Below are 13,366 nucleotides of genomic sequence, written 5' to 3' on the forward strand. Positions count from 1 at the left end.
CATACTGGGGACCAGTCTATAGGGTTACATAGCGGGGACCAGTCTACAGGGTTACATACTGGGGGAGTAGTCTATAGGGTGGAGCAGTCTATAGGGTCACATACTGGGGGAGAAGTCTACAGGGTTACATACTGGGGGAGTAGTCTATAGGGTGGAGTAGTCTATAGGGTTACATACTGGGGGACCAGTCTATAGGGTTACATACTGGGGAGCAGTCTATAGGGTGGAGCAGTCTATAGGGTCACATACTGGGGGAGCAGTCTACAGGGTCACATACTGGGGGAGCAGTCTATAGGGTTACATAGTGGGGACCAGTCTATAGGGTTACATACTGGGGGAGCAGTCTATAGGGTTACATACTGGGGGAGCAGTCTATAGGGTTACATACTGGGGACCAGTCTATAGGGTTACATCCTGGGGCAGTCTATAGGGTTACATACTGGGGGAGCAGTCTATAGGGTCACATACTGGGGAGCAGTCTATAGGGTGGAGCAGTCTATAGGGTTACATAGTGGGTGGAGCAGTCTACAGGGTTACATACTGGGGGAGCAGTCTATAGGGTGGAGCAGTCTATAGGGTTACATACTGGGGAACCAGTCTATAGGGTTACATACTGGGGATTAGTCTATAGGGTGGAGCAGTCTATAGGGTCACATACTGGGGAACAGTCTATAGGGTTACATACTGGGGACCAGTCTATAGGGTCACATACTGGGGAGCAGTCTATAGGGTTACATAGTGGGGAGCAGTCTACAGGGTTACATACTGGGGAGCAGTCTATAGGGTGGAGCAGTCTATAGGGTTACATACTGGGGACCAGTCTATAGGGTTACATACTGGGGGAGCAGTCTATAGGGTTACATACTGGGGAGCAGTCTATAGGGTGGAGCAGTCTATAGGGTCACATACTGGGGGAGCAGTCTATAGGTTACATAGCGGGGACCAGTCTATAGGGTTACATACTGGGGACCAGTCTATAGGGTTACATAGCGGGGACCAGTCTATAGGGTTACATACTGGGGAGCAGTCTATAGGGTTACATACTGGGGGAGCAGTCTAAAGGGTTACATACTGGGGAGCAGTCTATAGGGTTACATAGTGGGAGCAGTCTATAGGGTTACATACTGGGGAGCAGTCTATAGGGTTACATAGCGGGGACCAGTCTATAGGGTTACATACTGGGGAGCAGTCTATAGGGTTACATACTGGGGGAGCAGTCTAAAGGGTTACATACTGGGGGAGCAGTCTATAGGGTTACATACTGGGGAGCAGTCTATAGGGTTACATACTGGGGGAGCAGTCTATAGGGTTACATACTGGGGAGCAGTCTATAGGGTTACATAATGGGGAGCAGTCTACAGGGTTACATACTGGGGGAGCAGTCTACAGGGTTACATACTGGGGGAGCAGTCTACAGGGTTACATACTGGGGGAGCAGTCTACAGGGTTACATAGGGTGGAGCAGTCTATAGGGTTACATACTGGGGGAGCAGTCTACAGGGTTACATACTGGGGGAGCAGTCTATAGGGTTACATAGGGTGGAGCAGTCTATAGGGTTACATAGTGGGGAGAAGTCTACAGGGTTACATACTGGGGGAGCAGTCTATAGGGTTACATACTGGGGGAGCAGTCTATAGGGTGGAGCAGTCTATAGGGTTACATAGTGGGGAGCAGTATATAGGGTGGAGCAGTCTACAGGGTTACATACTGGGGAGCAGTCTATAGGGTTACATACTGGGGGAGCAGTCTATAGGGTCACATAGTGGGGAGCAGTCTATAGGGTGGAGCAGTCTATAGGGTTACATACTGGGGAGCAGTCTATATGGTCACATACTGGGGGAGCAGTCTACAGGGTTACATACTGGGGAGCAGTCTACAGGGTTACATACTGGGGAGCAGTCTATAGGGTTACATACTGGGGGAGCAGTCTATAGGGTTACATACTGGGGAGCAGTCTATAGGGTTACATAGTGGGGACCAGTCTATAGGGTCACATACTGGGGAGCAATCTATAGGGTTACATAGTGGGGAGCAGTCTACAGGGTTATATACTGGGGGAGCAGTCTACAGGGTTACATACTGGGGGAGCAGTCTACAGGGTTACATACTGGGGGAGCAGTCTATAGGGTTACATAGTGGGGAGCAGTGTATGGAGCAGTCTACAGGGTTACATACTGGGGAGCAGTCTATAGGGTTACATACTGGGGGAGCAGTCTACAGGGTTACATACTGGGGGAGCAGTCTACAGGGTTACATACTGGGGGAGCAGTCTATAGGGTGGAGCAGTCTATAGGGTTACATAGTGGGGAGCAGTGTATAGGGTGGAGCAGTCTACAGGGTTACATACTGGGGGAGCAGTCTATAGGGTCACATAGTGGGGAGCAGTCTATAGGGTGGAGCAGTCTATAGGGTTACATACTGGGGAGCAGTCTATATGGTTACATATTGGGGGGAAGTCTATAGGGTCACATAGTGGGGAGCAGTCTATAGGGTGGAGCAGTCTATAGGGTTACATACTGGGGAGCAGTCTATAGGGTTACATACTGGGGGAGCAGTCTATAGGGTGGAGCAGTCTATAGGGTTACATACTGGGGGAGCAGTCTACAGGGTGGAGCAGTCTATATGGTTACATACTGGGGGAGCAGTCTATAGGGTGGAGCAGTCTATAGGGTTACATACTGGGGAGCAGTCTATAGGGTTACATACTGGGGATTAGTCTATAGGGTGGAGCAGTCTATAGGGTCACATACTGGGGGAGCAGTCTATAGGGTCACATACTGGGGGAGCAGTATATAGGGTCACATACTGGGGGAGCAGTCTATAGGGTTACATACTGGGGAGCAGTCTATAGGGTCACAAACTGGGGAGCAGTCTATAGGGTTACATAGGGTGGAGCAGTCTATAGGGTCACATACTGGGGAGCAGACTATAGGGTTACATACTGGGGGAGCAGACTATAGGGTTACATACTGGGGGAGCAGTCTATAGGGTTACATACTGGGGAGCAGTCTACAGGGTTACATACTGGGGGAGCAGTCTATAGGGTCACATAGTGGGGAGAGGTCTACAGGGTGTAGCAGTCTATAGGGTTACATAGGGTGGAGCAGTCTATAGGGTTACATAGTGGGGAGCAGTCTATAGGGTTACATAGTGGGGAGCAGTCTATAGGGTGGAGTAGTCTATAGTGGGGAGCAGTCTATAGGGTTACATAGTGGGGAGCAGTCTATAGGGTTACATAGTGGGGAGCAGTCTACAGGGTGGAGCAGTCTATAGTGGGGAGCAGTCTATAGGGTTACATACTGGGGAGCAGTCTATAGGGTCACATACTGGGGAGCAGTCTATAGGGTCACATAGTGGGGAGCAGTCTATAGGGTCACATAGTGGGGAGCAGTCTATAGGGTGGAGCAGTCTATAGGGTCACATAGTGGGGAGCAGTCTATATGGTTACATACTGGGGAGCAGTCTATAGGGTTACATACTGGGGGAGCAGTCTATAGGGTGGAGCAGTCTATAGGGTTACATACTGGGGAGCAGTCTATAGGGTTACATACTGGGGGAGCAGTCTATAGGGTTACATACTGGGGGAGCAGTCTATAGGGTGGAGCAGTCTATAGGGTTACATACTGGGGAGCAGGCTATAGGGTTACATACTGGGGGAGCAGTCTACAGGGTTACATAGGGTGGAGCAGTCTACAGGGTTACATACTGGGGAGCAGTCTATAGGGTTACATATTGGGGAGCAGTCTACAGGGTTACATACTGGGGGAGCAGTCTATAGGGTCACATAGTGGGGAGAGGTCTACAGGGTGTAGCAGTCTATAGGGTTACATAGGGTGGAGCAGTCTATAGGGTGGAGCAGTCTATAGGGTGGAGCAGTCTATAGGGTTACATAGGGTGGAGCAGTCTATAGGGTTACATAGGGTGGAGCAGTCTATAGGGTTACATAGTGGGGAGCAGTCTATAGGGTTACATCGTTGGGAGCAGTCTATAGGGTGGAGTAGTCTATAGTGGGGAGCAGTCTATAGGGTTACATAGTGGGGAGCAGTCTATAGGGTGGAGCAGTCTATAGTGGGGAACAGTCTATAGGGTGGAGCAGTCTATAGTGGGGAGCAGTCTATAGGGTTACATAGTGGGGAGCAGTCTATAGGGTGGAGCAGTCTATAGTGGGGAGCAGTCTATAGGGTGGAGCAGTCTATAGGGTGGAGCAGTCTATAGGGTGGAGCAGTCTATAGTGGGGAGCAGTCTATAGGGTGGAGCAGTCTATAGGGTTACATTATAATGTGTGGCTAGTGTCAGTGTTTTTACACACAGTGAACACAGGTTAAAGAACATCAGAACCTTTGTTGTTGCTGTTTGTTTTTGTTTGTTTTATTGGCTCAGATTATTTATTTTATTCCATTCCATTGTGTTAATGTTTGTATGTTGTCTGTTTACATGTTCACCTGCCCGGGGACTGCAGACGGAAATTAGTTGTCTAAATCTGGTACAACATATTTTTTCTCAAGTGTACTGAGACGTATTTTTTGTTGTACATTGTCCCTGTTCAAATAAACGTAATAATAATAATAACAATAATAATGTTATTTGTCTATCAATGTGTTTCCGCTATCGGCCATGCTACATTACCTATTTTGCTGTCAGAGAAAATACGTTATAAAATTGTGAATAAGGCCAAATGTTGTTTCAAATGTCAATGAATCCTTACTATCATCTTAATAAAACTGGTCTAACTGCACACTCTTCTGATTGGTCTAACTGCACACTCTTCTGATTGGTCTAACTGCACACTCTTCTGATTGGTCTAACTGCACACTCTTCTGATTGGTCCAACTGAACACTCTTCTGATTGGTCCAACTGAACACTCTTCTGATTGGTCCAACTGAACACTCTTCTGATTGGTCCAACTTAACACTCTTCTGATTGGTCCAACTGAACGATCTTCTGATTGGTCCATCTGAACGCTCTTCTGATTGGTCCAACTGAACGATCTTCTGATTGGTCTAACATGAACACTTTTCTCATGAGTTGTCGTCTCTGGATCTGCATCGGTTTCCATTGCGACACATACATGAAGTTAGAGAGGTAGCCTTCTTTTACACCCTTCCCCCCTACTCACCCATGAAGTTGGGGTACCCCTCTCCCACCAACACAGCCACACCCTTTCCCCCCAACTCACCCATGAAGTTGAGGTAGCCCTCTCCCCCCGACTCACCCATGAAGATGAGGTACCCCTCTCCCCCCGACTCACCCATGAAGTTGAGGTACCCCTCTCCCCCAACTCACCCGTGAAGTTGAGGTACCCCTCTCCCCCCAACTCACCCATGAAGTTGAGGTACCCCTCTCCCCCAACTCACTTGTGAAGTTGAGGTACCCCTCTCACCCCAACTCACTCATGAAGTTGAGGTACCCCTCTTCCCCCAACTCACGCATGAGGTTTAGGTAGCCCTCTCCCCCCCAACTCACCCATGAAGTTGAGGTAGCCCTCTCCCCCCAGAGCGTGTGTGAGGAGGCGGATCATCTTATGGAGCTGGATGCCTCGGTCGATGACGGGCGTCATGGGGATCAGGGAACTCATGTTGGTGTACATCTCTTTATCCATCAGCCAGAATGCCAAGGACTTATCACCTACCAGAGACTAGCGAGAGTGATATATATATACATATATATATATATATATATATATAGAGAGAGATAGATGTAGAGAGAGTGGGAGATGTAGAGAGAGCGAGAGAGAGATGTAGAGAGAGTGAGAGATGTAGAGAGAGCGAGAGAGAGAGAGATGTAGAGAGAGATGTGAAGAGAGAGATAAAGAGAGAGATGTAGAGATTGAGAGTTGTAGAGACATAGAGAGAGACGTAGAGAGAGATGTAGAAAGAGAGAGATGTAGAGAGAGACATGTAGAGAGATGTAGAGAGAGAGAGAGGGGTAGAGAGAGGTGTAAAGAGAGAGAGAGATGTAGAGAGAGATGTAGAGAGAGCGAGAGAGATGTAGAGAGAGAGAGATAGATGCAGAGAGATAGAGATGTAGAGAGAGATGTAGAGAGAGATGTAGATGTAGAGAGAGAGAGATGTAGAAAATAAATAAAGATAATTACTTGACACGTTGGAAAGAATTAACAAAAAAACAGAGCAAACTAGAATGCTTTTTGGCCCTAAACAGGGAGTACACAGTGGCAGAATACCTGACCACTGTGACTGACCCAAAATTAAGGAAATCTTTGACTACGTACAGACTCAGTGAGCATAGCCTTGCTATTGAGAAAGGTCTAACAAGGCAGACCTGGCTCTCAAGAGAAGACAGGCTATGTGCACACTGCCCACACAATGGAGGTGGAAACTGAGCTGCACTTCCTAACTTCCTGCCAAATGTTTGACCATATTAGAGACACATATTTCCCTCAGATTACACAGACCCACAAAGAATTCAAAACAAATCAAAGTTTGATAAACTCCCATATCTATTGGGTGAAATATCACAGCAGCAAGACAATATAGCAAGACAACCCATATTTATATTTATTTATTTCCCTTTTGTACTTTAACTATTTGCACATTGTTACAACACTGTATATAGACATAATATGACATTTGAAATGTCTCCATTCCTTTGGAACTTCTGAGTGTAATGTTTACTGTTAATTTTATATTGTTTATTATCTACTTCACTTGCTTTGGAAATGTAAACATATGTTCCCATGCCAATAAAGCCCTTTGAATTGAATTGAGCGAGATGTAGAGAGAGTGAGAGACATGAACATCTCATTCCAAAATTATGGGCATTAATGTGGAGTTGGTCCCCCCTTTTCTGCTATAACAGCCTCCACTCTTCTGGGAAGGCTTTCCACTAGATGTTGGAACATTGCAGCGGGGATTGGCTTCCATTCAGCCACAAGAGTATTAGTGAGGTCGGGCACTGATGTTGGGCGATTAGGCCTGGCTCGTAGTCGGCGTTCCAATTCATCCCAAAGGTTTTCGATGGGGTTGAGGTCAGGGCTCTGTGCAGGCCAGTCAAGTTCTTCCACACCGATCTCGACAAACCATTTCTATATGGACCTTGCTTTTTGCACGGGGGTATTGTCATGCTGAAACAGGAAAGGGCCTTCCCCAAATTTGCCACAAAGTTGGAAGCACAGAATCATCTAGAATGTCACTGTATGCTGTAGCGTTAAGATTTCCCTTCACTTGAACTAAGGGGCCTAGACCGAACCATGAAAAACAGGCCCAGACCATTATTCCTCCACCAAACTTTACAGTTGGCACTATGCATTGGGGCATGTAGCATTCTCCTGGCATATTCGCCAATCCCAGATTCGTCCATCGGACTGCCAGATGGTGAAGCGTGATTCATCACTCCAGAGAACGTGTTTCCACTGCTCCAGAGTCCAATGGCGGCGAGCTTTACACCACTCCAGCCGACACTTGGCACTGCGCATGGTGATCTTAGGCTTGTGTGCGGCTGCTCAGCCATGGAAACCCATTTCATGAAGCTCCCAACTAACAGTTATTGTGTTTGGAACCTGGTACTGAGTGTTGCAACCGAGGACAGACGATTTTTACGCGCTACACGCTTCAGCATTCGGCAGTCCCGTTCTGTGAGCTTGTGTGGCCTACCACTTCACGGCTGAGCCGTTGTTGCTCCTAGACGTTTCCACTTCACAATAACAGCACTTACAGTTGACCGTGGCAGTTCTAGCAGGGCAGAAATTTGGCAAACAAGGTGGCATCCTATGACGGTGCCACGTTGAAAGTCACTGAGCTCTTCAGTAAGGCCATTCTACTGTCAATGTTTGTCTATGGAGATTGCATGGCGGTGTGCTCAATTTTATACACTGGTCAGCAACGAGTGTGGCTGAAATAGCAGAATCCCCTAATTTGAAGTTTTGTCCACATACTTTTGGCCATGTAGTGTAGAGAGAGAGAGAAAACAGATCAGAGATCATGTTGGTGTACATCTCTTTATCCTTTAACCAGAAGGCCAGGGATTTATCACCTACCAGGGACTAGACACATATGCATATTATAGTACATACATATTTTATTGACAGACACAGTTACAAAATCGAGAGCTTGGGTCTCTCGAGAGTTTGCAAAAAGATGATTCTGATATAATTGGCTTTACATTTCCCAAAATCCCAACGGTTTGAATGGTGTCATTTACAGTATTATATAAGTAGAGAACACTGAACAGAACAAGACTATTGTCAGTAACTCAATTTGGACAAAAAAAAAATGCAAATATAACCTTACTAGTCCCCAAGCCTTAATGTAGATGGGGAGATTATATATATATATATATTAGACTAGAGGGACAGAAAGTACATGGAGAGACGGGGATCAAACCACTGCCTCCAGGGGCAATATGCAGTCCAGGTCAGGCAGCACTACCAGTTTTTACATTTACATTTGAGTCATTTATTAGACGCTCTTATCCAAAGCGACTTACAGGAGCAATTAGGGTTAAGTGCCTTGCTCAAGGGCACATCGGTAGATATTTCACCAAGTCGGCTCGGGGATTAGAACCAGCGACCTTTCGGTTACTGGCACAACGCTCTTAACCACTAAGCTACCTGCCGACAGAGATAGATCTATAACCGTGTTAAATGAATGAATAAAGAGTTGTGATGGTTGTGTTACCTGGTCGTGGCTCTCTGCGTAGGCAATGCAGTCCTCTCCATATCGTCTGTTCGTCAGAGTGTACACAATGTTACCCATGTCCCAGTCCTCGTCCGCTAACTCCTTCAGAATCTAGACGTCAACATAAGACAAGAGGAATTACTGAATACAGCTTAATAATACACACACTAGTTAATTCATACACAAGGAGTACATTAGGAAGGGTGGAGACTGGGATTGAACCCCGATCTCCAGTGGGAGAGTAGAGTATGACTCAAGCTGGCAGCGTGTACAGGCTAGGCACCAAATTACTTCATAATTAAATCCTTCCTCTCCTCTCCTCTCTCTCTCCCCGTCCCAATCTCTCTATCTCTCCATCCCTCTCTTTCCTCTCCAAGTTCAGGTGTGTCCCTCCCTGTTTGGGCCGTTTGCTTCCTAGTGAAAACACCCCTGTTGTCCCTACGCTACAGGAGGAATAAACACCCCTGTTGTCCCTATGCTACAGGAGGAGTAAACACCCCTGTTGTCCCTATGCTACAGGAGGAGTAAACACCCCTGTTGTCCCTACGCTACAGGAGGAGTAAACACCCCTGTTGTCCCTACGCTACAGGAGGAGTAAACACCCCTGTTGTCCCTACGCTACAGGAGGAGTAAACACCCCTGTTGTCCCTATGCTACAGGAGGAATAAACACCCCTGTTGTCCCTACGCTACAGGAGGAATAAACACCCCTGTTGTCCCTATGCTACAGGAGGAATAAACACCCCTGTTGTCCCTACGCTACAGGAGGAGTAAACACCCCTGTTGTCCCTACGCTACAGGAGGAGTAAACACCCCTGTTGTCCCTATGCTACAGGAGGAGTAAACACCCCTGTTGTCCCTACGCTACAGGAGGAATAAACACCCCTGTTGTCCCTATGCTACAGGAGGAGTAAACACCCCTGTTGTCCCTACGCTACAGGAGGAATAAACACCCCTGTTGTCCCTACGCTACAGGAGGAGTAAACACCCCTGTTGTCCCTATGCTACAGGAGGAATAAACACCCCTGTTGTCCCTACGCTACAGGAGGAATAAACACCCCTGTTGTCCCTACGCTACAGGAGGAGTAAACACCCCTGTTGTCCCTACGCTACAGGAGGAATAAACACCCCTGTTGTCCCTACGCTACAGGAGGAGTATTAGGCCTATGGAAAGTAAAGTAAGTATACTCAACTGCAGTAAAGTAAGTATACTCAACTGCAGTAAAGTAAGTAGACTCAACTGCAGTAAAGTAAGTAGACTCAACTACAGTACAGTAAGTAGACTCAACTACAGTAAAGTAAGTAGACTCAACTACAGTAAAGTAAGTAGACTCAACTACAGTAAAGTAAGTAGTCAACTACAATAAGTAGTCAACTACAGTAAAGTAAGTATACAACTACAGTAAAGTAAGTAGTCAACTACAGTAAAGTAAGTAGTCAACTACAGTTAAGTATGTAGACAACTACAGTAAAGTAAGTAGACTCAACTACAGTAAAGTAAGTATACTCAACTACAGTAAAGTAAGTATACTCAACTACAGTAAAGTAAGGAGACTCAACTACAGTAAAGTAAGTAGACTCAACTACAGTAAAGTAAGTAGACTCAACTACAGTAAAGTAAGTAGACTCAACTACAGTAAAGTAAGTAGTCAACTACAATAAGTAGTCAACTACAGTAAAGTAAGTAGACAACTACAGTAAAGTAAGTAGTCAACTACAATAAGTAGACAACTACAGTAAAGTAAGTAGACTCAACTACAGTAAAGTAAGTAGTCAACTACAATAAGTAGTCAACTACAGTAAAGTAAGTAGACAACTACAGTAAAGTAAGTAGTCAACTACAATAAGTAGTCAACTACAGTAAAGTAAGTAGTCAACTACAATAAGTAGTCAACTACAGTAAAGTAAGTATACAACTACAGTAAAGTAAGTAGTCAACTACAGTTAAGTAAGTAGACAACTACAGTAAAGTAAGTAGTCAACTATAGTAAAGTAAGTAGACTCAACTACAGTAAAGTAAGTATACTCAACTGCAGTAAAGTAAGTAGACTCAACTACAGTAAAGTAAGTAGACTCAACTACAGTAAAGTAAGTAGACTCAACTACAGTAAAGTAAGTAGACTCAACTACAGTAAAGTAAGTAGACAACTACAGTAAAGTAAGTAGTCAACTATAGTAAAGTAAGTAGACTCAACTACAGTAAAGTAAGTATACTCAACTGCAGTAAAGTAAGTAGACTCAACTACAGTAAAGTAAGTAGACTCAACTACAGTAAAGTAAGTAGACTCAACTACAGTAAAGTAAGTAGTCAACTACAATAAGTAGTCAACTACAGTAAAGTAAGTAGACAACTACAGTAAAGTAAGTAGACAACTACAGTAAAGTAAGTAGTCAACTATAGTAAAGTAAGTAGACTCAACTACAGTAAAGTAAGTATACTCAACTGCAGTAAAGTAAGTAGACTCAACTACAGTAAAGTAAGTAGACTCAACTACAGTAAAGTAAGTAGACTCAACTACAGTAAAGTAAGTAGACTCAACTACAGTAAAGTAAGTAGACAACTACAGTAAAGTAAGTAGTCAACTATAGTAAAGTAAGTAGACTCAACTACAGTAAAGTAAGTATACTCAACTGCAGTAAAGTAAGTAGACTCAACTACAGTAAAGTAAGTAGACTCAACTACAGTAAAGTAAGTAGACTCAACTACAGTAAAGTAAGTAGTCAACTACAATAAGTAGTCAACTACAGTAAAGTAAGTAGACAACTACAGTAAAGTAAGTAGTCAACTATAGTAAAGTCTGTGTCTAATAGGACAATGTTTTGACCCCAAACTGGTTCTTGTCAGGAAGATGTCCTCTTTAACACTAGAATCCTTGGGCCTAGAGGGACCCCCATTCGAGCTAATGAGCAGTCATTCTGACTGCAACATTCTAACATTGTAATTAATACATTTCATATGCTATCACAAAATAATAATCATTTGGTTGTGTATATGAAGGTCTTAAGTAACATTAGAATATGATTATTTATATAATATATATATCATTTTTATTTATTTGTTACTGTATACCAGGGGTTCCCAAACTTTTTTGGCCATGACCCCATTTTGATATCTGAAAATGATTGCGACCCCCAACCATGCAAATGTTTTTTTTAAATTAACAGCCAATGTTTACTTTTTTATTTGGGGCTATGGCAGTCAATAGAAAAACATTCTGTATTTCTGACTGTCTTCTCTTACTCACAGTCACATACTTTTAATGTGGGGCTATGACAGTCAATCGCAAATGTATCTAGCATAATGTCTCTTATCTCACCACCACTAATGAGATGGGTGTGGTCGACAGTGTACACCTCATCTCTGCTGTCACGTCCAACCTGGATTGTTACTGTATTTGGTTTTAATGCAGACCAGAGCACTGAATCCAGCTTCACACAGATATGAGCTGGCGAAGGGTAGCTACCATGAGTTTTATGGTGCTTTCAAGAAAACTGGGAGGTCAAATAATGACGTCAGTGATCTTTAGGTTGGAAAGTCGGAGCTCTAGAAAGAGACCGGAGTTCGAATTCTGAGTTGGATGACCGTTGAAAACTTTTTTTACCAGTCAAAGCTTGTTTCTTTCAGAGGTCCCAGTTGTCTTGAATGCACTGAATTTGGAATTCGTAGATTTTCGTGTTCCCAGTTCTGAGTTCCCAGTTGTTTTGAATGCGGAATAAATGCTCAGAGGGAGACAGCATGGTATTCACTTTGGGTCAGGAACCAAAACTCCTCTGTATTGACCCGTGAATGTATTCACTCACATGACAGCTCGACCAGCTGTTCGATTTCACTTACCGGCATGTCAACTGAGACAGGATCACAGTCAAATGGATTGGGAAGTAGGGCCCAAAGTGCTCTTCCAAGCGTTGGAGGTGAGCAGTCATCAATCGTGTGGGACACTGATGCCGTTTTCTGTTATTTTCTTTTCATTACACAGAAAGTCAACCAAGTCTGTTCTTTTTACATCCATTGTGAATGACAACAGTTCCTCTCTCAATGTGAAAAATCCAACACTCCTCCTCAATAACATAGAACATTATCATGCTCTGATCCCATATCTCCACATAGTTTTGTGAACTTTTACTTTATTTAGTAAAAAGGAGATGTGGAGAGAGTTGAAGAGCGTGACAGGGACGCTGCATGCCTCTGTCTGGTCACACATCGTTCATCTACTCTGTCTATCTCAGCAGTGGGTTTACCACACACACACACACACACACACACACACACACACACACACACACACAACACCGACTGCTCTCAGCCTAGTCTGACCTTCCTTAGTGATGCTTGACTAGCTGACCAGTCAGTCAGTTAGTCAGCACTACACTAGCTACCTCTGAGACCCAGACCTGCGTGTCGATCGGTCCGCTACCCTTCGGGGATGCAATATTCATCTGGGGGAAGGATTTCTTTCTGGTTGCAGTTTTTCAGAATAATTTTTTGTTTGTGCCCCCCCTAGGAGGGGCTGTGGATGGTCTAGCCAGAGGAAAGCGAGCGAAGCGGAGAGCACTGTGTTTATTCATGTATTTCATCAGCGCTGGGAAGCAGTCATGTGTTTCTGAATGCAGATACAGGATGTGTGTGTGTGTGTGTGTGTGTGTGTGTGTGTGTGTGTGTTCTGTTTCTGAATGTAGAGAGGTCCTTTGAGGCCAACTGGCAGAGTTAGCCCTCCATATATTTGCACGTGTT

The 13,366-nt window shown here is 44.7% G+C and overlaps 1 protein-coding gene across 1 annotated transcript in view; it reads right to left on the minus strand.

Moving 5' to 3' along the window:
- gbe1b (glucan (1,4-alpha-), branching enzyme 1b) overlaps nt 1–13,366 on the minus strand; it is a 271,934-nt gene that overhangs the window by 102,314 nt on the left and 156,254 nt on the right. The window contains exons 11-12 of the mRNA XM_041876741.2: nt 8,636–8,746; nt 5,466–5,637 (exon numbers count right to left, since the gene is read on the minus strand). Of these exons, the coding sequence (XP_041732675.2) occupies nt 5,466–5,637; nt 8,636–8,746 (283 nt within the window). The remainder of the gene's footprint in view (nt 1–5,465; nt 5,638–8,635; nt 8,747–13,366) is intronic.

This window comes from Coregonus clupeaformis, chromosome 5 (assembly GCF_020615455.1).
Source record: "Coregonus clupeaformis isolate EN_2021a chromosome 5, ASM2061545v1, whole genome shotgun sequence".
In the NCBI taxonomy this organism is placed as follows: Eukaryota; Metazoa; Chordata; class Actinopteri; order Salmoniformes; family Salmonidae; genus Coregonus; species Coregonus clupeaformis.